At 38.7% G+C, this 26,771-nt stretch overlaps 1 protein-coding gene across 1 annotated transcript in view; it reads right to left on the bottom strand.

Annotated features, from left to right (window-relative positions):
• The window catches only part of TMPRSS15 (transmembrane protease, serine 15), a 229,782-nt gene that overhangs the window by 97,323 nt on the left and 105,688 nt on the right, over positions 1–26,771 (bottom strand). Inside the window, exons 13-15 of the mRNA XM_018556698.1 lie at positions 21,358–21,447; positions 17,819–17,944; positions 13,532–13,672 (exon numbers count right to left, since the gene is read on the bottom strand). Coding sequence (XP_018412200.1) covers positions 13,532–13,672; positions 17,819–17,944; positions 21,358–21,447 — 357 coding nt within the window. The remainder of the gene's footprint in view (positions 1–13,531; positions 13,673–17,818; positions 17,945–21,357; positions 21,448–26,771) is intronic.

The following is a 26,771-nucleotide window of genomic DNA, read 5'->3' on the forward strand; positions in this document are numbered from 1 at the left end:
TATTTATTTTTTCGCTTTTTTAAATTTATTTTTATCTTATCGTTTACTTTTTTATTTTTTATGATTTTTTTTATCTTATTACTGTTTATTTTCTTATAATTTTTGTCTAAATATGTTTTAATACTTTTTCTCTTATTATTTTTTACTTTTTTTAAAATTCATATTTATTGAATAATTTTTTTATCAATTGTTTTTTTTCACTAAACTGTATTGCTATCACACAGGAGCTACAAGCTCCTGTGTGACCCTGTCTAACACAGGAACTGTGCACTGGAACTCCTGTGACAGCTAAGAGGGGAAGACTGCTCTCCCCTCTCACAGTTCACACGGATCGGCAGGGTTAATTTGAACCCTGCCACTTTGCTCACCGCATTGACGGCTAGTGAGGAGTTAGACTCGGTGGCGGAGCCCGGAGGAGGGAACCATCAGCGTGAGAGGTAGGTGCGGGGGAGGGGGGGGGAGGACGAACAAGTGGCTTCCTCACACTACATTTAGCCCTGCTTTCCCAAAGCAGGGCAAAATGTAGAAAACAACTTACCGCCCGGCACCTGGAACTGCATTTCACACCACTGCCACCCCTCTGCTCCCTGCCACGCCTCGGTGGCCTTGTGGGGAATACGGCCCTGGGAAAGTGGTAGGAAATGTAGGTACAACCCAACCAAGCGATGGCTTAGGTCTCAGCTGGCCCTTTCATGATTGTGAATATTTGGCTTAGCTGAGCATTCTTGCAATGTAAAGAGGCAGGGCAAGAAGGAGAGCAGCTCATGCACGTGTGGCCAATTTAAGCAGGGGGTGTCTGTATTCTGTTTGATCCAATATTATAAGAGAAATTGGCCAGCTACCGGACCTAAGACTCGGAAAAGAGAAAAGACTGTAGACATTAAATTGTCAGTGGGTCCAGCTAAAAATGGCTAAAATGGGGGATTGTTACACGTCTCTGGAAACCGTAAGTTGATATTAAAGTCAAAAGGGTTTTAAGCTATTCCAAATGCTGATGAAATCACTTACAATGGATGCTGCCCCTTGATGTTTAAAAGTTTTAGTTTCCTGCAAAATCATTTGGTCTCCTGAGCACTGGTCCTGATATTCTGTTTCAGGGTGACTCCTTTAGCAAGCAGAGTGCTATGCAGTCAACCTTGTGTGTGCTAGTAAGCTGTGTGTGTCTCCACAAACACACAGACAGAGCAAATCAAGCTACTCCCCTCCCCCTTAGCCCCCTCTCCTCCCTTCTCTATGCTAGTAGATGAACAATTGCTGGAGTCTGCTCTGTCCGTTTTGATCTCGTACTGGACAGGAAGTTCAGGGAAGCTGAGCTAAGAGACTTGGAAGCAGATTTTCAGAAACATGATGATTGTATCATGTATCATTCGGCAAAATTGTAAAGCAATGCTTTGCTGGGCAATGTGTATTTGTTTGATATGGGTTTATTACTGAACAACATTTCAGAGTTTAATACTACTTTAAAGTGAACCAGTGAGCAGGCTATGGACACACAATTATTTACTTATTCTTAACAAGCAGTATATAAGCTTTAAAACTTTTTAAAAAGTCTGTTAAGATTCTCAAATATAAAGGTCATGGTATAGCCAATAGTGGTTAGTCATATTCAACTGGATGTGTTCTTTACTGCATAAGATATATCGTAGCTTATCCACGCCACTTCAGTTCTAATTTAAAACAAGCCCTCGCTGAAGTCATTCAAGTTGAATCTCAGCACTCTGCAGTCCCTTTACAAGTGTTTTTACACACCTGATATTAGAAGTAGACATGTGCACCAGCAAAAAATTAGTTTAGTTTAGTTTTGATTCGGATTTTGCATATTTTGTTTTTCGGATTCGGGTCCGCAATTTAATTCGCTGCGGGATTCGGCCGAAATTCGTTAGCAGTAGTCGTTTTTTGGATTCGGGTCCGCAATTGATTCGGATTCGGACGAAATTCGTTAGCGCTAGTCCGGTCGAAATTTTGTTTATTGGACGAAATTTCGTTTTTTTTTACAGTCTGCAGAAGATGAAAAAAAAAGCGTGAGGTTCCCCCTCAATTCATACCAGACCCTTTAGGTCTGGTATGGACGAAATTTCGTTTTTTTTTTACAGTCTGCAGAAGATGAAAAAAAAAAGCGTGAGGTTCCCCCTCAATTCATACCAGACCCTTTAGGTCTGGTAGGAATGTTAGGAGGGACCCCCCCCAAGTTAAAACAAAAAAAGTGCTATTCACGAGTTTCTGAATGCCATTTGGGTCTGTGAGCCGAGGTGTCATAATGCTTTTAATATGACACCTCGGCTCACAGACCCGAATAGCATTCGGAAACTCATGAATAGCACTCGGGAGTTTCCGAATGCTATGTAGTATTTGACGGCTGGGAATGTCAAATGGGCGGAATGGCTGAATGTCATTTTGCGGCGAGTTTTCTTCGGGTGGTCGTCGTGCGGCGGGACATTTTTTATTTCGGCGGGGGTCGTGCATCGTGATTGACGCTGGATTACATCGATGGAGCCATTGTTTTTTTTTTATTAAAGGAATAGTCAAAAATTGATTTTATTTAAAGGGGTACCCCGATGCAAATAAGCCCCCTTGCACTACCAGACCTAAAGGGTCTGGTAGGATTTGGGGGGGAACCCCATGCACTTTATTTTGTTTTAACTTGGGGGAGGGTTCCTCCTAACATTCCTACTAGACCTAAAGGGTCTGGTATGAATTGGGTTTCAATGTTTTTTATTAGTTTTCCATAGCTATAAGTGAACATTTTGTTGCGAAGGGAAAAACAACATGTATAGCACAACAAGTCATTCAGTAAATTTCAATATCAACATTATTAACATTATTAACATTAATATCATCTTTATTCCCTCTTCAGTAACCCTGTCGATTTTATACTGTAGTATGTCTTATTATACCTTAATAACAATCTACTGTTTTCTGGGGGCTAACAGTATTATTCCATTTCCTCTGGCTAATCAATATACTGATTCTTCTCTCTATGCCTTCACATGTTAATTTGACAAAAGAATAGAAAAACACTTTAAATTAATAGATTAAAAAAATATATAATATAATAATAAAAGAAAATAGAAAAAAAAGGAGGGGGAAAACACACAAAAAAAGAACAAAGAAACGCAAAAAAAAAATAAAAAAAATTGTAGACTCCATCATGTCTAGGTATCTAATACAGAGATTAACCTGTAGTATTAGGGGGTATGCCAGAAGGATTTACGATCCCTTGATAGGTCAGCCATGGCTCCCATACAGCTTCAAAATTCAATTGCAAGATACTGTGTAGTTTTTCATGGATCATAATCCAGTTTAGCTTAGGTAGTACTCTAGAAAAGGGTACCCTTTCAGCTTTCCAGGATCGGGCGATTGATATCTTCGCCGCTAGAAAAAAAAAGGAAAGGAGTTTGCTCTGCGCCCTCGATATGTCCGGGACCATTTTGTTCGGTAAGAAATGCTGCGGGTCTCTTGGGACTTGGATCTGGAGAACATCGTAGATCAGTGCAAAAAACTTATTAAAAAAAGGGCACAGCTTTGGGCACTCCCACCATACATGGATCATAGTCCCCTTGTGGTTACAACGCCTAAAACATAACGGACTAGAGCCTAGGGACATTTTCGCTAACTTCGTTGGTACCAAGTACCATCATGAGAAAACCTTATAATTAGCCTCTAATAAAGAGATATTCAAGAATCCAGTAGTCGATCTTATAGTGCATTGTTGCCATTCTTCCTTAGGGAGTGTTACCCCTAGATCTACTTTGCATGCGTCCATGTACGCTACTTTGCTAAATGGGCCCAGTTGTATATCATAAATTAAGGAGATCCCCCCTCTTTGGCTGATCCCTCCCAGACACCACTTTTCATATTTTTTTAGTGTAGGGGTACCAACCTTCGGGATATGTAATGTCCGAAAAAAGTGTTGTATTTGTCTATATATGTATATTTCGGATTGTGGCAGCTGAAGGGTATTCAAACAGTAAGTGAGGGAAATTAATTCATGAGATTTAATAAAGTCACCTATTCTATAGAGTCCTTTATCAACCCACCACTGGAAAGCTTTAGGCTGCATTCCCGGCAGGAACTTATCGTTCCCTATTAATGGCGCAAGAGGAGTATGGGGAGAGATCATACCTTCCCTACTTCGTAACCTATCCCACAATGCTAGCGAATGTGACAAAGTAGGAGCTACATTCTTCGGCCTTTGCCTGGGAGATCTCCATTTTAAAACCTTGATATTGGTGTCCTTGAGTGTGCTGGTTTCTATATTAGCCCAGTCAGGGATGTCTGCCGCAAAGTATACGGAAGAGAGCTGTGACAGACGGAAAATAATAAAGCAGATTAGGAACCCCCACGCCCCCTTGATATCTTGCTTTTAAGAGAGTTGTTTGCGATATTCTAGGACTTTTCCCAGCCCATATAAATTTAAAAATAGATTTTTGTAATTTAATAAGTTCCACCCGTTGGATCGGTATTGGTAATGTTCTAAAATAGTAAAGAGTTTTAGGAAAAAAAGTAATTTTAATTGCGTTAATACGACCCATCCATGATAAGTTGTAAGAGGCCCATCTTGTCATATCTTCCCTAAGGGCTTTGTAAAGTGTGGGATAGTTTGCCAGGTATAGTTGGGTATGGGAAGGGGTGAGTTTCACCCCAAGATATTGAAGGTAATCCGAGCGCCATTCAAATGGGAAGGAGTTTTTAAGGCCCAGCCACAACCCTGAGGGAAGATTAATGTTCAAAGCTACAGACTTTGATGCATTAACACGGAGTCCCGATATCCAAGCATATTCTTCCACAAGCGCCATAATATTGGGTAAAGTGGTGATCAGGGAAGTTACAAAGAGCAGCATGTCATCTGCGAACAAAGCGCATTTATGGTCTTCTAACTTACATTTAATTCCTTTGATGTCTTGGTTGCCACAGAGCAGTATAGCCAAATGTTCAATCGCTATTGCGAATAAAAGTGGCGAAAGGGGGCATCCCTGTCTTGTGCCTCTACGTATTGGGATATGGTCTGACAAGTATCCCTGCATGCGAATCTGTGCTGAGGGTGAGGAGTAAAGTACTTGGACTATATGTAGAAAACGAGGTCCGAACCCCCAGATCTTTAGGAGTTGCAGCAGATATTCCCAGGAGACCGAGTCAAATGCTTTTTGCAAGTCTATGGATAATAACATCCCTTCTTGTGGACAGTCACCCTCCCAGGGGTCTTTAAGCAATGAGATAAGATCTATAGACCTCCTGACTTGGTCCGGGCCCTGTCTTCCCCTAATAAAGCCCACTTGATCCTTATGTATGTATTGTCCTAGGAAAGTACTCATTCTATTGGCATATATTTTAGATAGAAATTTAATGTCGTTATTGATCAATGAGATTGGTCTGTAATTGTAAATTTCCCCTGGATCCTTATGAGGTTTGGGGATAACGCTAATATAAGCTCTATTCAAGTCCAGGTCCAGGGAGGCTCCTGAATGCAAAGAGTTAAAGAGAGCTTCCATATGGGGAGCTAGAATATTTACATATTTTTTGTAATAGTTAGTGGGTAGGCCATCTGGGCCTGGTGCTGTTGCGGATTTAGCCATTTTAATAACTGTTATAATTTCTGCCAAAGAGATGGGGGCTTCTAAAATTTGCTTATGCTCGGGAGATAGGCTGGGAACTTGGAGTTTACTACAAAAAATCTAGCAGTTCGATCCCCTGAAATCTTTGTCTGTGCTTCATATAAAAGGGAGTAGCAATTTTGAAATTCCTGTAATTATTTTGGGGGGTTTTGGGTGTTAATACCGGTCTTGCATTTAATTTTTGGTATTGTGAAATTACGAGGTTTGGGAGATAGTTTGGAGGCCAAGAGTGAGCCTATTCGATCTTTATGTGAATAAAATGTGTTCGCCGACCAGCAAATGCTTTTTTCAGCCTTTGTGGTCAACAACAAATTGAGCTCTGTCCGAACGCTTTCCAGGATATGAAGGAAGGTAGGGCCAGGAGATTGTTTGTGTTGTTGAGATAACATTTTTAGCTTTCCCTCTAGTTCATCTACTTCTTTGGAGGTTTGCTTTTTAATCTACTCGACTGTTCTATAAATGTGCCCCGTATAGTCACCTTATGAGCTGCCCATACCACCACTGGGGATATATTTGGGTCAGTGTTAAGATTGAAATATAAAGCTAATTTTGTTTGATATTTCATTACTTAGCAGAGGTGTACTTAATAAGGATTTGTTTAGTCTCCACTGGAAAGGCTTATTTAGATCTCGGAAATGTGAGATAGAGAGCATGACCATAGAGTGGTCTGACCATGCTATGTCTTTAATATGAGAGGAGATCACTAACGGAACTAATGAGGGGGATATAAAAATGTGATCTATCCTCGCATAGGACCCATGAGCGTAGGAAAAATGTGTGTAGTCTCTAGTTTTGGGATTTTGTTCTCTCCAGATATCAATGAGGGAATATTTACATAGTAATCTAGCGAAGGCCAGTCCTGCTTTCGGAGGGGATTTTAATTTATTTAGTTGTTCCTTTACAAGTCCTATCTAAACTAGAGTCTAATGCTATATTAGAGTCTCCAGCGCAAACAATTGTGCCTTCGAAATGAGATGATAAAGCTCTTAACATAGATGAAAAAAATTATATTTGAGCTGTATTTGGAGCATAGTAAGATATAAATGTAAATACATGTTTATCTATATATCCTTTAAGTCTGGTATGAATTGGGTGGGAACCTCACTTTTTTTTTTTTCATCTTCTGCAGACTGTAAAAAATATATATATATATATTTTTTCTAATGTCACTTTGCTGCTAACGAAATTTCATCCAATAAACGAAATTTCGACCGGACTACCGCTAACGAATTTCGGGAAATCGGGAATTCGGATTCGTTTGCATTCGTTTTAGCTGTAATTCGGAATTCGGATGCATCCGAATCTCCGAATTTCTGAAATTTTGTCCAAATTTCGATTAGTTTGTATTCGTTTTAGCCGTAATTCGGAATTCGGATGCATCCGTATCTACGAATTTCCGAAAAATCATCCGAATTTCGATTCGGAACGAAACAAATTGCACATTGCACAATTAGAAGGCTGGAAGACTGCAAACTCACTGCTGGGAGGGGTAAGCAGGGTTGGCTGAGCTGCTGAAAGTGTTCCTGAGTTTAAAGACTGTATTGCTTTACAGTACCTACAGCTACTGGATCAGTAAGGGTTTGTTTAGAGCTCATTTACTGGTTGTTAAGAATATTGAAATACTCGTATGTCCATAGCATGGGCACACAGGAGACTATCTCTGATGTTTGCACTGCATTATTCCGGTTAATACATCTTGGTTGGAGGATGTGCAAACCAGATTTTAGTGAAATTTTGACATGTTAACAAAACTAATTTTAAGTCATTTTGGAAGACAAAATCAAGGAGTTTTTGGCCGTTTTTAATCCTACAGTAGGCTTATGAGGGTTAAAGTGACATTAAAGTCAAGCTTTTTTTCCCTCCCTTGCTGTAGGGACTTACCTTAAATGATGCCTCTTAATCCATCATCTTCTTCTTTAGTGTAGTTTTCAGTTGTCCCTCCAACGCTGGTGCGAGTCTCCGAACCAGTGCTGACTCCTCTGTCCTCCTCTTCTCTGATGTCCCAGACGGAGTCTGTGTGGGTGCACGCTGCTCCATATGCTTACCTTGTGTCTCTCCTCATCTCCCGGCCGAACATCTGAAGTGCGCATTCGCCCACCCAAGATCCTTTGCGTCCGCCCGAGAGATATTCTATGGAGCAGCGTGCACCCGCACAGACTCCATGGGACATCAGAGAGGAGAAGGACAGAGGAGTCAGCGCTGTATCGGAAGACCAGCACCAGTGCTGGAGGGACATGTAAAAACTATAGGAAAGAAGAAGATGATCGGATTAAGAGGCATAATTTAAGGTAAGTCCTTACATTAGCACTGTGCTGAGCAGCTTAATGAGCAAAATTTAGAGTTTCAACTTTAGAGAAATTTGTAGTGAGACCAACTTTGCCAAAATTACTCTGCTCATCCCTAGTTTTTAAAAATAATATTAATAACAATAATGTTATTATTATTATTATTTAGTAAAATACAGTCGGAACTCTATTATTTGTATAAAGGATAACTGAGTCCACCTTTGTTTTCAGTTATTATCAATACATAACTACTCAGAGTTGGAAAGGCCACATTAGATTTAATCACAACTGATCTTTTATACCTACAGGTATGTTTCTAATTTTCTCAAAACTCCACCAACATCATTGAGCTCACTAACACAATTACACGCTGTGCTCTATTGCTTCTCGTTTGTCTGGTGTTGTCTACTAGAAGCAGTCCATTTCACACAGCCAATTAACTTGTATTGCAGTTCAATGCCATATTGCTTTACTTAATTTGAAAGGTGACTTCGATGGGACTGTAATTGCTGATCTTTGTTAGTTATAAACAAAGTTCCACTTCATAAATCAAACTACACAGTGCAGCGTTATTAATGTATTGCCAATATTGTGATCATAGCATATGATATTATGCTCAATAGAATCCTACTGAAGCATGATCTCACTCAGGAGAACAGAAGGTGCTATAGGTGTCTAGCTTCGGTACATTTCTTTTAATTTATTACTTTTTATTATCACGCCGTTTTGTAAGTCTGAAGGGATTTCTAATGCATATTCAAACAAATTACATTGGGTTAGCATTTCATTTTATGAAGGCATAAACCCGCTATTTTGCTTTAGGTTTTTATTCTGTGCACTGGAACCTAACAAATTATAACTGTATACCAATAGTCCACATTGAAGGAGTTTTCTAGTATAAATGCAAAATTCATATGTTTCAACTCCTCCATGTAATGACAAAAGGATGCCATTTTATATTTTCTCCTTTACTTGGAATCAAGCGGTGTCATTTTAGGGTTCTCCCGCACTGTTTCCTGTTTGGGAAATCTGACATTGTGTTTTAACCATATAAATAGAGTATTGCTATTGCAGTGCTTTTTTAAGGATAATTAAACCCTATATATTTTATAATTTTATATTTTATAATTTCAGCCATTAGTTCTTAGATGTAGAGTCTGTAGTAGTCTTCATATTTGTCGCATCTTTCTGCCTTGAGGAAGGGACCCTGCGCGGGCCCGAAACGTCGGCTTTTCTGATCATTGTGACATCTTTGTCCAATAAAAAAGGACATATTCATTTAAATTACTGAGTGCTGGTGACCTGCTTCTTCACCCAGATAATGGCACTCACTTGGCCCCACAAGGATGGTGATTAAGGGGTGAAGTTGGCATACATGGTGCTGTGAGCACATATTACATATGAGCTTACATGCTGTTTTTAGCTTTTTATCAATAATTTTTGGGTTCTGCAATGGATTTGTTTTCTCCTTGTTTTATATGATTTAAAATTGTGATAAGTAACACTGGTTTGGTGTTTTGAGACCTATTATACCACATGTGGAATATTAGATTATGTGCATTTGACCTTTTGCAACTCCAGGTCCACCTGTTCTGGTGTGTGTGCCCTTTGTAAGGGGAAGGAGACTGAATCACAGGGTGATACCAGGAAGTTCTTTGCTCATGTGGAGCACAGTGGAAGACAAATATTTGCACAAATTCCATCAATTGGGGTTATTTATATAGCACTGGTGTATTCATTTATATTATACAAGGATAACGGATATTTGCACAGTAATTGGTGAGTTCTTTTATATCACATAAGGAATTTTATACATGGAACTACTGTATATACATTTTGAGGAGCGCTAGTTTATTCACTTAATCACTTCTTATAATTTTTATTCAAACAGCAGAATCTCTAATTGTTATTGTTGGTTCACCATTGCACAGTCTATTTTAGATTGATAAATATTCAATGTATGTTTATTTCTAAATATACAAATAATATAAATCACTACACAAAATATTTATTTATAGACATAAAAAATAATGAGCAAAACTTAAGTTTAAAGAATTGTGAGAGATTGGAACACTAGAACAATGAAAAGGATTGAGCGTAGCTGAAAGACAAGGGTTTTCAGGGTCTTTAGATTACACATAAAAAAACTTTTGTTCATACCAATAAGCCCATGGGCACCTATTTATAAATAAAACTGGCCAACATTTTACTTTTCCCAACTTGATAAGCCTATCTAATGCTCATATAGCAGGTAACAGACAGAAATAAGGGATGTGATGGAAAAAAATTATTTTATTCTGTACAGAATGTAATGTTAGCGAACAGGTTGTCAATAAGTGAAAGATCAGTCATAGGGGTCTATTCACAAAGCTGCAGTAGTCAGAGGTACCGAGCTATTCTGCTCGGTACCTCTGTGGTACCGAGCAGAATAGAAAAACAGTTTAAAAAAGTAGAAAAAACTAAAATATAAAATGATTGGGCGGAGCTAGCAGTGACAGCTAGCTCAGCCCAACTGTGTTCTATTGGCCGGGAGCAGCTGTCATTAGAATTAGAGCTTGTCAGAGCCGGCGGGGATATGAAAGCTCTCATCTTAATGACAGAACAGCGTCTGTCACAGCGACGCTGTTCTGTCATTAGGATGAGAGCTTAGCAGAGTCGGCTTTCATATCACTGCCGGCTCTCCTAAGCTCTCGTCGTAATGACACATGGGCGTCCCTGGTTACCTGGTAACCAGGGACGCCTTCTGTCATTACACCGCGGCTCCTCTACACTGAGAACCCGGCGGAGCTGCTGTAAAATCACAGCAGCTCTGACGGGTTCTGTGTGTAATGACAGAAGGCGTCCCTGGTTACCTGGTAACCAGGGACGCTGATCTCTCTGCAAGTGGCCGGAGCCAGCCGTGAGATGACGGCTGGCTCTGCCCAGCTGTGAGAAGTAGGCTGTCGGCAGGCCGATGGCTGGCTGTTTGGCCAGCTTCAAATTTCTCCTGGGCTCAGTCCAGCTGAAGCATATACCCATGGCTGGACTGAGCCCCTCGGCCAACTTCGGGGGCTGTAAAGGCTATAGTGAATACCCCGTACAGCAGCCCTCAACCGAAGGGGTCCTGGGGCCAAAGCTACCCGAAGGATCAGCCGAAGCTACGGCTAGATTCTTCGGTAGCTTTGTGAATAGACCCCCATAGTCTTGGGAGCAGTTGAAGTTTCTGCACTACTTGAAGCTACTTCCCAGGCAGGTATCTCTGAACCAAGGAGCTGTGCATGGTAGTATAAAAAGGATCAGAAGGGCTTTAAACAATGTACTACTGGTGGACAGCCCTATTGAGAACCACACCCCCACCAATTTCTTTCTTCTTTAATAAACTTTATTTCACAGAGTACAGTGCATTACAAATTAACTACCTAGGTCATGCTAATATAGCATATTAACCTGAAGGGACATGGTTGTTATGGTTTATAGATTAAAGGCCATTAAAGGTATATTGTGTAATTTCTCTTTAAATACTGGAAATATGGAAAATGAGGTATATAAGTGTACCCACCCACATCAACTCCCCACCTCCATGATGAAGACCCTCCTTCAGTCTTTCATGAATGCTGCTGTCAGACTCATTTACCTTGCCAATCATTGAGTGTTCACTGCCCCTTTTTGGCAATCTCTCCACTGGCTTCCACTTCCTCACTGAATAAAATTCAAAATACCAACAACAACATACAAAGTCATCCCCGAGCTACATCTTCAGCCGTGTTTTCAAAGTATCATCCAAACTCCTCCTAAGACCTCCTGTTCTATAGCTCCCTCATCACCTTCTCATATGCTCGCCTCCAGCACTTCTCCAGAGCCTCACCCATGCTCTGGAACTCCCAACCTGAATCTCTCCAGGTATCCCATACTCTGTCCATCTGTAGGCAATCCCTGAAAACGTATCTATTCAGGAAAGCCTATTTTCATTTTCTTTATCCATCAACTCATACACCCACATACTTACCCTCTGTATCACTTTCCCCCTCCCTTTCATATTGCAAGCTGTCATGTGCAGGGTCCTCCTAAACCTCTTGTCGTGAATTGTATTGTAACTGTACTTTCTCTCTTTAATTTTGTAAACTGCTGTGCAATTTGTTAGCACTATATCTATATACTGAATAATAATAATAATACAAAATAATAGTAGTAATAATAATAATAATAATAACTGCTATAATCAAGATGTATATTTCATGTTATGCTATAATAAAAGTAAAAGCTCATCTTATTAAAATGAAAAGGGGGATAATGGATAATATGTTAGCAGTCACTGAAAGGATAGAAGCTCATTGTTTTGTGTCTCTGTACAGCATACAATCTGAGCTTTTATTCCTTGAGTTTTAGATTGGCTGGTTTTTTTTTGTCACAAGTATTGCAATATAAATAATTTCTTAATGGGACTTTTTTTTCTATTTTCAATCTATGATAGAAAACAGTTCCAAAGATCAAATCAAATACATATGTTCTATGAAGCTGTATCAAATTGAAGTCATCTGCAGGAGCAAAATGATCTTACTTTACATTTATTTTTTCTTTATTTGTATAAATACATAGAAAAAAGAAACATAATGTAATACCATAATACAATAATGATAAATAAGAATAACTGCTTACCTCTATGTTTCGTTTTTGAAAGTACTACAGTATTTGCTTAAAATTAAGTTAGCAGTCAAAGAATCCAAATTGCTTAAAATGCACTTCACCAGAAGTCCATTGGATGCATTCCCACCATAATATTTGCTGGGTTAAGATCCAAAGAACGGACTTTTTTTTTTCAACTTTATTTTTTTATTCCAGTAATTAGGTGGACTGGGTCATTTTGCATCTCTTATGCCCTACTATTCAATATTGTAAGTTAGCTAAAATGTTCCCAAATGTTTAGCACATGCTAGATAATTAGCCCCTGCACCCATAAACCAGTAAGAAGTCCTTTGTACATCCTACCTATTTACTATAGGAACACTGAAATGTAAAAAGCCAGGCTAGCATTTTTATTTATTTATTTTTTATTTTATTTTGGCATTGGTACATGTCTGCGTGGCAGTTTCTGCTTCCCCATGCCTTTTGTTTGACAACAGCTTGCTTTTTCACCCTATAAATGGGCAGAATAGAATAACAAGATTCACCCCCAATAGACTTCAGTGTGGTTTAAAGTTCGTGAACTTTGAGCAAAATTCACAAAACTGTTTCCAAAACAAACCCAGGCAGATTTACTCATCCCTATTTGAACTTGAACAGTCTCGGTTAGATCTTGATCTTTATGGATTAATTTACTAATCTCGAAAAAATTGTACTACTGTCTTCTGTAATTACAATGTTCTGCTTGCAACACTATGGTTTCTATTTCCATTTAGATCCACTGTACCTATAAAAACTGTGTATTGAACAAATAGTAGACTCTCTCATATGTATCACTATTAATCAGTACTGCTCATGATAACTGGCTGTACTGCAGTTTTATACATAGGAAAACATAGGAATGGCTCAAGCTCCTATTTAAAATAAAGATGTGGTGATAACTTGATAGTGTGTAAGCTTATTAGTTATATTTGTCTTGTCTTACATGTGCATAAAAATTATATCCAAGACAGAAACAGAAAAACAGTTACCTACCTGGCATGCCTAGTCGGTAACCAGTGGTAAAGTTGGCCAGAAATCCCTTTGCTGTTGCAGATGAATCTGATGTGAAATAAACTGTCATCTGATTGGTTGTGGAGAAGACATCAGGCAACACAATAGCTCCTGTATAAACAGCTAAATACAAGAAAAGAAAATACATATAATTCTGCTGAAGTTTTACTGCGGTCCTTGACATTTGTGTGGACATTTTTAGTCATTGGTTGGTATTATTGCTGGACTGAGTGTGGAAAACAGCCCTGGCCTTAAATTGCTTACTGTACCATATTTGAATTTATGACAAAAGGTTCTGATGTCTTACTGCAGACTTTACACAGATTTCATCAGTTTTTTGCATTTACTAATATAGGATTAATTAAAGTTAAACTTTAGGCAAACAGCTAAATACACAGATGAACTACAAATAACAACTACATACACAACCCCCTCACACAGCGCAACCAGGTGGATGACACAACATTTTCTGTTATAGTGTTAGAATGTTGAAGAGAGACAGTGGTTCCCTCTCTCCACCCCCAACCTTCTGACTACACAGTGAAGGAGCAGCAGCAGTTTAATTAGGTCATCCCCTACTTATGCTTCTCTCTCCTTCTACCACCCTGATGGTTTTCAATGCACTTGTCTTCCAGTCCTGCCTTTCCTTCTCCCAGTCTGGGAGCTGCTATATAGGAGATTGCAAGAGATAATACCAAGCCAAATTCAGGTACATAGAGTAGTTGCAGTTTTTTTAAAAGGAGGGGGTTTATTTATAAAATATGTAAGGGTTTATTAATGTATACAGAGCTGCAATAATGTGTGTCTTTTATATCTACCTAGAGTTTAGATGTAAGGCCTTCAGAAAATTAAGCCAAGCAGCATTTACTGTGGCAAAAAAAAATTCTGGCAAATACCAGATTGCCAGTCCCAATCTGACTGTGCTCCACTTTCATACAAGAAGTTGGCTGACAGTGAGACAGGAATGGCTACTTATACTGCTTCAGTCTCAATTAATGGAAAAGGCAAATGCTGCTTTCACCCATACACCAAGCAAAACATGCAGCACAGAAAGTGGAGCCACTGCAGTCCAATCTCAACTCCCTCACAGCGAGGTCAAGGAAAAGTATAAAACTGCAACTGTGCTTATTGTAAATGTTCATCAAATGTTAGGCTACAAAAGTTTACGATTATGTGCTAACAAGCAAGCTTGTCAAATCTGCGCCAACCTGACATTTACTAAAAGCTTTACAATAAATACAGTTACAGTGGAAGATTATTAGGGTTTACCATCCCTTTAGATCTTACCACAGCAGAGGCAGCTGATTATAGAACACAATTCATAGCTAGAGCTGCTCTGACCCTATAGCAATGATCAAACCCTTACCAAATGCTGTTTTCATACTTCCATTGACAAGTATATGTTAGGAACATTCAATTAGTGCTCTAAAATTGTACAAAAGGATATATCATGATTTGCCAGCAAGCTAGTATTAAGCCCTTAAAGTTGCCCTATTCACCTACCATCATATTCAATGTACAGATAAGTTAGGACAAATAACTGGCTTACTGTGTGCACCATAAATTGACAATAATAGCACTATTAACAGTGAACAATAGTCAACCAATATATTTCAGCCCATACAATTCAATTTTTTGTGTAATTTGAAAGTTTTCGCTTTCACACCAAGTAGTATAAATACAATAATTTGTAAATGCTAGTTGTGTATAAGGGTAATACTCTACTTAATAAATCAACAAATATGCAGCATGTACAGTTATATCAGAATTTAATTCTATAATCCTAAGGGAAAAAAACAGCAAAGAAATTGCAATTTTTCATACACTCCAGAATGAGTGCAAAAATAGATCCAATGGCAGGTAAATATGATCGCTAAGAAAGCACTCAGCGATGGCTGTTGATTGATGGAGGTGATAATGATACAAATGTGATAATCATCTTCATATATGGGATAATTAACCCACTTCTGTAAATTATGGGTATTGGATTGGTAAAAAATTACAAAAGTAATTTAATGTAAAAAGTAACTGGTTCTCACTAATATTATGGGGTCATCCATCAACTTCTCTGGTGTGGCATCTTTCTTTTGAAGGTGGGAGCTCTGTTTTTAGATGTGTATCTCCATCATCTGAAAGCCTAGTTGGGGTGCTCCAGCAGCGGCAGCCTCCAGTATACCCTTAACATCATGCAGGGTACAAGCACAAATTCTGCTCAGACTGCTGTGTCAGTGCCTGAGAAAACATGTCTTGCTGGTCCTTTAGGAGCTTCAGTACTCTTCAGGATAATCCTTTTGTTACTCAGGTTAAGGCTCAAGACCATATGTATTATTATTCCTAATGACTTGCTTCCATTTCCACTTGTGGGTACCAATACCAATCCTGCCATGCTACTCCGCGAATGGGAGGGTTTTTTAAATTTCACTTTTTTTTAACCATTATTAAAATGTCAGTTTTAAGGGTTTCATAAGACTTTATAAAATTGTCATGTATTAATGTTTTTTCGGCTTTTATGGAAATGATTAAGTGAATCTTATGCTTTGAAACTATTAAGGATTTATTGGCACTGTTGATTTTATACATAAGTTACTTTTGTGAAAACCTTTGGGGAGTTCTCTTTTGATCAGCAAGCAGCTGTCACAAATTATTTGTCGCCTTTTAGCACTCTTCAATTGTGTTGCAAGATTGTTTAGGTAAAACCGCACATTACATAGTTTTGGTAAATCTAAAGGAGACTTTAAAAACATTTTACAATCACAATGTAACATGTATGGTCAGCTGTAGAGGTTGACAGAATCCACTGTACTACACTGTACAAACTCTACACATTTTGAAATTATATTTTCATTGAGATGCGTGGTGCTGGCTTCGTCGGTAGTGAGGGCTTCATGTAAGAGAGTGTGTGACAGGGCTAGAATGCAGTTGCACAACTGGAAGATGGGCAGAGAATTGTCATACTATAACACAGGGGTAGGCAACCTTGGCCAGCTGTTGTAGAACTACAAGTCCCATGAGGCATTAAATGATTCTGACAGCTACAAGCATGACTCCCAGAGGCAGAGACATGATCTGATATGTAGTTTCACCACACCTGGAGTGCTGAAGTTGTCTACTGCTGCTATAGCAAGAAGTACCTGAACAAGGACTCCCATGGCAGCATCATCAAGTATTTATTTTAAGGAAAGTTGCAGGTTAAAAAAAAAACTTTTGAAATGACATTATCGTGTTAAAGCTTATATAATTTCATTGGTCAGTTTTACATATACTTTGTATGAAAAGTGTATGAAAAGCTTAATAACAACATCTGCTCCCTGTTGCCATGTAAAATATACCATTGAAAGGGTTGTGTTACATATGTTTATTAAGTGCAAAAAAGCCCTAATAATTATGTGAGAAATCTAGACACCTCATAACCTCTTGTGCCCTCTGCCTCACACTCAAACCTCAAGCAATGTTATCAGCCCTCTTACAATTCTTTCTGTGAACACCTACTCCCTTTGCTAAAGAGACAAGGAAAAGGGGAATGTTTTGTAGTTCAAATCAGAAGCAAACAGCCTAGGGCAACCATGCGGCTCCTTTAAAGATAGAGTAAGTGTTGTAACTCTAGGATAGAAAGTGTGTTACTGGCAAGTTCAGGTTTCAGGTGGAAATAAAAGGAAAAATTATTTTTAAAATGAAAATTAATGTAGCCCTTACATCAGGACTCATAAGCTGCAATATTTTAAATGTTTGTGCTTAAACAAACATTAATAAGGTGTTAAAGTAATACTATTACTATTGCTACTATTATTACTATTACTACTACTACTAATAATAAAAAAAAGTAAACATTGTTTCAGATAAAGCCTGCATAGTCCTTTGAATTGTATTTACCACTGGGGCTTACTGAGTTAAAGAATCAGATAAACACATACAGTATATTCTCCTGTCTCTGATGGTATTATTTTGCAGTGTTAACATGCAATGCATCACCATTCTGTTAGGTTATTGGGAACTCTCACATCTTCTGCATGATAATTTTCTAGCATGTCTCTTCTGAGTAGCTAGCGCATCAGAAAAGCTGTGAACTTTGTGACCTGCTTTTTATGAGTTGAAGTTCAGCTGCAAAGTCTGCACTTGGGTGTCTGGTGGTTTGTCTCAGTTCTTCCTCAATGACAGCATGAGATCGAGCAGCTAACTGTTACCTTGCAATAATTTATGGCACTCACACAAAATCTACTGTACACAACAAAACTTCAGAAAGCAGCATCTAAGAGCAGAATAGATACTTGCCCAGCAACAATGAATCTGATCCTTTGCCATCTCGAACTTCAACAACATCATATATGTTCTCCAGATCAAACACTTCAAAATGCAGCTGGATATTGTCTCCCGCAGCTGCATTCAGATACCATATACCTAGAGTAAGAAAAGTAAAAGAAACATCAAAAGTTGTAAAAAGGAAGAGTAAGCTTGCAAAGGGGGGAAAAAACCCTGTACAATCTAATTGCATTGTCAGTGTTTACAGTAAAATAATTGTTTTACAATATTTAACATGTATGCACTGCCTGACCACTTTATTAGGATTATTCTGGTTCCCCTGAGAAAGTGCTGCTGTGAGAGTAATTATGGCTTGCTCATAGACCGGACAATATATTTAACAAAAAAATACAAAAAAAATTTCTCTCTTGCCTACACAGCAGATGCTACAGGGTAGAAATTGCACCTTTGGCTGAAAGTTTCAAGATCCAACCAACAAAAGCCAACTAGGAATATATAGTGTAAGAGGAATCCATTCTGAATAAAAATGTAAGATCCTTTGTATAAAGATGTACAAAGCCTAAAATATTTTTTTAAGGGAAAAAACACATCTGACTGATACAGTGAGTGCAGGAAATATTTTAACCTCTAATTATTTACAGCATGAAGAGAACATTACATCAATTCTAGAATGGAAGCAGATGAAACTAAAAAACATCCAGATATATTTCTTGCTTTTTGCGCTGTGAATCTATATGGCCAAACGTTTGTGGGCAGTTGACTCTTTCACCAATATGAGCTCTTTGGACCACCCATATGAGTTGTCACCCCTCCTCTTTGCAGGTATAACTGCCTTCCCTCTTCTGAGAAGATTTTCCACAAGATTTTTAAGTGTCTTGGGAACTGGTCCTTGCAATCAATGTTCCAAGGTGTATAATAGTGTTGAGGTAAGTGCTCTGGGCAGACGACTCATGTTCCTCCATACTAAACGTTTGAAACCAAGTCTTTATGGATATGAATTTCTCCACAGGTGCATAGTCTTGCGTGAAAATAAGATTCCCCAAACTGTTGCCACAAGGTTGCAGACGCACCATTGTCTAAAATGTCATTGTATGCTGATGTTTTAACAGTTCCTTTGACTGACATGACCAGTGACCTGAGACCAAAAATTTAGAAGGGTGTCTACATATATACACAACCACACATCCCTCTCTCTCTACTGTATATACGTATATATTTTGTACTATATATATGTGTACCTATTAATGGTAACAGCTACATGGACAACCTTCCACAGTCACAGTTGCAAGCTGTACATACATATAAATATTAACAAGGTTGATCATTACACTGTCCTGCTCTACATTTTTGTCACAAAGATGGAGCAACTCTTTAATTCTCTCCAGATACAAATTTATCTACAAAGCTGGAGCAGCTTGTACATTTTTAAGGTGGTTTAATCAATGTCAATAAATATTCCACACTTTCTGTGCTGTCAAACCATTCTATAGAATCCTGCCACTGAAGGCCTGTCAGCTCTGCTGAAAAGATAATTGATGTTAGCAACTAGGCTATGTTCTTTTATTTCTTTCAAAACCTTCAGGAAACATTCACTAACAGAAACCAGAGGTAAAATAACTGACTGACTATTAATTATTTTATTAATGGCAGCACAATGTTGCATGCCTGCAACCTGAAGACAACAAGTTATTTCACCCAGGAACTTCATTAGAGTTAAGAATAAATTAGTTCATATTGATGGAATGTTTAATGACATTCCTGGGCCAAAATATAACGATTTTTGATAGAATCTGAGAGCCATGGATATGATTTAATTAACTTTCCCAAAATGTATCTTTTCTCATGCTGGTCTGGAAAATGTATTACCGGAAGTCTGTTTTGTAATTATGTGATTTTGCACGCAGCTTCTGTGCTGAAAAATACATTTCAATATTTTACCATCTAAAGAGTTATTTTAGGTATTTCAATTTCCTTAGCTCTTCTTCCTACAGCATCCAACCTTGTGATTTAAAAAGCCCTGAACTTGCTGTGGAAAGGTGCAGAAAGCAAATGAGGAAGAGGACGCTATAGCATCATATGATCAGCCTGAAGACATATACAGAGGGTGGCAAAAAAATGTATACCTATTTTAAGAATGGAAAAACTGCATTCAAATTGTAATACTCAATATATACCGATAACAAAAGATTAATACAAGTCACGTTTGACTTCTGCAATTACAAGAGGTGCTCAAAGTGGTTACCATCAGTGTCCAGACACTTCTGATTATGGCAAACTACTCCTCAAGCAACGTTGATCAAAGTGTCCACTCCAACCGTGCTTCTGCCATTTTATTTGACTGTCCTGCCTGTCGCATGTTGATGCTAGCATTCACTTGATTAATGCTATCTATTGAGAAAACATCATACTACACATTGCTACCGTAATTCAACTTAGAAAAGTAATCCATAGATAACATCTCAGAAAATGTGCATACATTTTTTGGCACCCCCTGTATATATATAATGTTTGTTTTTGATTAGTTTATCTTTGAAGACCTACTCCATCACTTGCCTTCAGAAACCCTAGAGCCCCCACCAACCATTTAAAAAAAAATCTCTATATACATACCATATCAGGTGGCACATCAGATCCTCTTCTCCTTTATCTGTCTTCGGCAGTGGTCGGGTCTGGAATGCTGTAGAGGATAGCACTACATTATAATGTGGAGCCATTCTCTACATCATTTAACTGTAAGCCCTGGGTGGCTTGATAATGCATACTTGGGAGCATCCTTAAAGCACTAGGCTCAAATTGGACTGAAAAATTGCTGGGCTTCAACCGAGAAGAAGATCGGTGCTGGAACTTGGAGCACAGAGTCTGTAGGGGTCAGTGCCGGTGATAGGTTAGGTATTGCAGTCAAAGCTGCTAATTTATTTAAAAAAAGGGTTGGGCAGCATTTTTTTTAATACAAGCTGAAATTGGAAATTAAGATCTTAATAATAAAATACACAATACTATTAAACATATGCATATACCAACAAGCAGTAACAGCTGTTGAATGAAAATTATAAATTTGCATATCTTTCCTTTATTTGTCTGATTATGTACCTTCATTGAAATTTACTCACATCCACTTTTGTTCTATCTACTTTAAACACAGAAAGCATACATTTTCACTGTTGCCTTTTTAAATGTCCATAGTAAATCTTTCATATAGTGTGTGGCTGTAAAACCAGCTTTCTCTTCTTTTGATATGTGTAATAATTAATTCAACACAGCAGAAGCATCTCTTGATGTATTTATAAGGCTCTGGTGAGCCCTTATGAAAAGACAGAGTAAAGTATATTATAGGAATAGGGAACATTTCATTAAGATAATTAAGATTTATTTATCTTGTTAACGTCCTTGGGGTGCCACATCCAGATATGGTTAACATAATTGCTTTATTTTACAATTTCTTCTAAAAATGTAATTTAAGAAAATTACTATTGTAGTTTTATTTTAGGTTAGTCAGATATGTTTTATCTGGAGTGTAGATGTGAAGGTTAAACATGTAGCATATCACTTACATGAAGCAAGGTTGGGGTAGTTTTGAGGGTACATTGGAGAGCTAAAGGTGCCATTGGTTCCCGATAGTTCAACAGGGTCACCACAATCAACTGTGGAAAACAGAAAATATGTATTGGTTATTACAGTTCACTTATGTTAGGTTAATGAATATTATCTTTTTTAGAGGGAAATGTATAATTTATGCACTATATACAGTATGTATAACAACAATTAATAGTTTTTTTGTGACACCTCCATCTTCTTAAGACACCTAAATTAGGACACATTCATTAAACTATGTATTCATATAAAAAAGGCACACATTAGTACAGCTCTGTATTCAATAATAAACAATTAATAAAACCCACTTATTAAATGTAATTAGTAGAGGGAGGTGCAGGAGTGGTAGCCAGTCAGGTGAGCTGCATGTAAATATGTTGAGAAAGAACACGCTGATAGGATGAGAGTAAGCAGATGGTTGACCTCATCAGTCTGCTGTTGCTCTTTTACTGCCCAGTCATCATGCTAGGGGTGGAGAGGGGACATCACTATATATAACTCTTAGGGCTGGATGGATGTGAATATACATTTTGCAAGGTATAAATTATGTCTTCCCTGTGTTTTAATTGTGTATTTAACTGTTTGCCTGCAGTGCTCTGTAAAACCATTATAATTAAAATTTTGAGCTTTATTGAGCTCACCAGTATTAATAACAGCAATTAGAAAAATGGTTTGTTCAGAGGCTTCAAAAGCAATGAGTAGCAGAGAAATAACTCTATAACCGATTCCCCAATTAATTAAAAACCTTCCTCTATATAACATAACTGAACAGATACAGTAGAACAACAGAATGTTGAGGGATGTATTAGATTTATTGTTAAGTAGGTTTAGGAGGCAAGAGACTTCTTGCTTCGGCTGATCTTTCGGCTAGTTTTGTGAATAGACTCCTTAATCTTGCCCCATTCGCACAACAGTCACATCGTTAAACAATTTAAAGGAGAACTATGAGGTGAGTGCTTTTCCCAGAATTTTGAGCTTTATTGAGCTCACCAGTATTAATCTTGCCCCATTCGCACAACAGTCACATCGTTAAACAATTTAAAGGAGAACTATGAGGTGAGTGCTTTTCCCTGATAGTTCTAGCCGACCTGTGACAGTGAAACTGTCACAGGTCAGCTTAGTAGATTGGGAAGTGAGCGAACACATACTGGCGTTCGCTCACTTCTCGATCCTGTCACGGCAGAGAGCCATGGCAGGGGAGGGGCTGGATTCCCCGCTCCAATCCTCCAGTGCTGACTGGCAGAACGGATGGGGGAGGGGTGGGTATAGCTGGCTCTGCCTCTAGATAGGCAGAGCCAGCTGTCACTCACGCAGCTGGCTGGATCCAGACATAATTGTCGGGATCCGTTTAAGCTGCGGCGTCTCAGTATACCGCAAGCTGTAGCTCACGGTATACTGAGTTTAGGGTGACGGGAGGACACTAGTTTGTGTCCTCCCGTTATCCTTAGGAGAACTATGGGGAAAAGCCCTAACCCCATAGTTCTCCTTTAAATAATTGAACTCTGCATAATAGCAAACATATCAGAATCTCATTCAAAAACTATCGAGCTGTACAACATACAAACAAATATATTTCTATTATTTTTCACAAGAAAAATGCGTGTGCAAAAAATCTGTAAAACTAAAAATAAAATGCTGGTTAGTTCTTACAGAAAGCATGTTCATGCAGTTTCACCTGACACGTAGCTATGCATGTTTTTAAAATAATAATTTTGTTTTATCCAATCGAGCAGCAAAAGTAATTTGGGAAATCAGAGTTAGAGTTAGTGCAGTGCAAAGAAGAATGGGGCGTCCCTTGGAAACGCTTCAGCTATCTGCACACACTGCCGACCAGTGTCAATGCTGTTTCCTGAAAGCGGTAGTGTGGATGTTCACATGGACAAATATTCTTTCCATACAGAATTTCGGGAACATTGGTTGTTTGTGGCGGTTTTGTGTTATATTCCTTGTAAGTAGAATGGTTTTGATCATTTGCAGTTTGTAAAAAGGTATTACACAGGGCCAATAAGTGCCATCTTATATAACTTGGTGTTTTGTCTTTTGTTCTATATCAGCCACAATTTTAGGTAAGGTGTTTACAATTGATTAGGCACACAGTAAGCTTTGGATTTCCTGTTCAATCGGGTAAGTAGTTTGGTAGGTTTAGTAAGTAGTACGTGTTATAGAGGTGGCATTTGTACAATGACAAAGTAGCACAAATTCCACAGAATTGATTCTTCTGCCACATACCCAAATGGTCAGATGACCAGTCTAGGTCACCGCTTAAGTATAGCCAATTTTATGCCCAAGATCTTGCAGTCTTCTATAAAGAAATGTATTCCCGTTCTGCAATAGTTTACATAAAGAAAGTAACAGCTGGTGAGAACAGCTGGAAGGAAAGAAAACTGTGTCATGTTGGGAGCAGAGTACCTATTAAAACAAATGTCTCATTTTATAGACCAAATTATCTAGACAATATATAATACGTTATGCTTTTCATTATTTCACGTAGGAGATTGTGTAGATGAAGCCATGACCTGAATAGGTTGTGCAATAATTTGCATTTACAAAAAAATACCCTGCCCAAAATAGTATGATATGTAACAGCTAATATTAACGATTAGTTCTTTAACTGCATTTTTTAAAATCTTTCTTCTAGAACAATCAGCATGGATAATATCCCTCACTATAATTACGCTGGTCATTGTTGATGTTTAAGCTTTCTGCAAACATTTCTTCTTTTAGTGATTCTACTAATTTGATTATCTTTTAAGTGATTTCCAATTCTCTTCTATAATTGGATTTGTGTAAAAAATAATGGAAATATATTTGTTTGTTTGTCGTACAGCTTAATACTTTTTGAATGAGATTGTGGTATTTTAGCTATTATGCAGAGTTAAATTATTTAAAAACATTTTCCTTCTAAAGCAAATAAACCCCTTTTATCCTGGCTGATGAGAAGAGCCATGAATTGTACTTACAAAATGAATGAATCTATGCACCATATTACAGTCCAAGATCTTTCTGTTCTAACTGAGGGGCATGCATTGATCCTCTCCCTGATTTGGCTAAGAAACATATACACTATACTGTCAAAAGTATTGGGACACCCCTCCAAATCATTGTATTCCGGTGTTCCAATCACCTCCATGGCCACAGGTGCATACAATCAAGCACCTAGGTATGCAGACTGCTTCTACAAACATTTGTGAAAGAATGGGTCACTCTCAGGAGCTCAGTGAATTCTTGGTAGCGTGATAGGTTGCTACCTGCGCAATAAGTCCATCTGTGAAATTTCCTTGCTACTAAATATTCCAAGGTCAACTATAATTGGTATTATAACAAGGTGGAAGCAACTGGGAACAGCAGCAACTCAGCCACGAAGTGGTAGGCCAGATAAAATGACAGAGCGGGGTCAGCGCATGCTGAAGCACACAGTGCGCAGAAGTCGCCAACTGTCTGCAGAGTCAATAACTACAGACCTCCAAACTTCATGTGGCCTTCAGATTGGCACAACAACAGTGCATAGAGAGCTTCATGGAATGGGTTTCCATGGCTGAGCAGCTGCATCCAAGCCTTACATCACCAAGTGCAATGCAGTGGTGTAAAGCACGCTCGCCACTGGACTCTAGAGAAGTGGAGACGTGTTCTCTGGAGTGATGAATCACACTTCTCTGTCTGGCAATCCAATGGACGTGTCTGGGTTTGGCGGTTGCCAGAAGAACGGTACTTGCCTGCCTGCATTGTGCCAAGTGTAAAGTTGGGGGAGGGGGGATTATGGTGTGGGGTTGTATTTCAGGGGTTGGGCTTGGCCCCTTAGTTCCAGTGAAGGGAACTCTTAAGGCATCAGCGTACCAAGACATTTTGAACAATTGCATGCTCACAACTTTGTGGGAACAGTTTGGGGATGAATACCTGATAGAATACATTTGGGATGAATTAGAGTGGAGACTGCGAGCCCGGCCTTCTCGTCCAACATCAGTACCTGACCTCACAAATGTGCTTCTGGAAGAATGGTCAAACATTCCCATAGACACACTCCTAAACCTTGTGTACAGCCTTCCCAGAAGAGTTGAAGCTGTTATAGCTGCACAGGGTGAGCCAGCTCAATATTGAACCCTACGGACTAAGACTGGGATGCCATTAAAGTTTATGTGCGTGTAAAGGCCGGTGTCCCAATACTTTTGGCAATATAGTGTATGTTCCATAGATATTTAAAGATTATATCCCATTTGCGCATTTAAAAACTGCAGATACTAAGATTTACCAACAAACCGGAAATCTGGATGTTTGTGATACACTTGTGACCCATTTTTTCTGAAGTTTGAACCTGCAACCCTTGCTGTAACTAGACCATATTACTACTTTATGTATATTTTATTACTCAATATGTACAACATCAGTAAAATAGTATTAACATCTTAACGTTTATAGGGTGCACATAATCATACCAGGAAATGTTAAAGAGACACTGCCACATTTCTCATTCAGTGCAGTGAGACTGTCTCCTGATAGCATACTCCTGCCTCAGAAAGGTATGGTGACCAATTTGTGCTCCCTCACTGCAGAGCTGGAGCTTACTTGGGTGGATGATGTTGTTGCCTATCCAACATAACTGTGTTCAGGCCTGAAGATTGGCTGCTAAGGCCGGAACATAGTCACATGGAAAAGTGCACATGCTCTCCCATACCCTGAAGGCCCAGTCCTTAGAGAAACAGAGCAAGGTCTCAGATGGAATGTGTTTATGTGTGTAAAACAAGTAGAAACCGTCACTCGAACATTACTCAAAATTAATTGCTTTGACTAAGGACCAGTGTATGGGCTGAAGCATGCCAGCAGTTTTTTGATGTGCTGTTTTTCATGCCAAGATGAAATAAATGCATGATTTAGAAGGGTGCGGGTTTCTGGGGGGCAAAGGAGCATAGACAGTGAGTAAAAAAAAATATTTTTAGCTGGAGTTGGGCTTTAACAGCCTGCCATCATTATTGGAAATCAAGAGGCATGAAAGTGTCTGTATGATGGGTTTTAGCCGTTTGCTGTTTTTAGTTCAACAGAGATAATCCTGCGTTGGTCATTTGTGACAATAGCAAAACCACCTAACATGCATTGAACCTGCTGGAAGGGAAATGATGGAGAGTGTGACTATAGGAACTGGAATGATCATTTGCCAGCATGCCAGGTGAACCGCTGAACAATAATACTGTTATTAGCTTTCCCAACTGGTGACTTCAGAAGGAAAATCAGTGGAAATCCTCTACACAGAGGTCCAGAGCAGAGAGCACTGAAGAGTAAGAGAGGAGTTGTGGCCTGTGCTCTTTCCTTCTCCAGCCCTTTCTATGTCGACACTCTGCAAATGCCTGTTGCCCCTGTATTTTTGTTGCTTGTTGCGTATGTG

This window comes from Nanorana parkeri, unplaced genomic scaffold (assembly GCF_000935625.1).
Source record: "Nanorana parkeri isolate BGI_ZX_2015 unplaced genomic scaffold, ASM93562v1 scaffold248, whole genome shotgun sequence".
Taxonomy (NCBI): Eukaryota; Metazoa; Chordata; class Amphibia; order Anura; family Dicroglossidae; genus Nanorana; species Nanorana parkeri.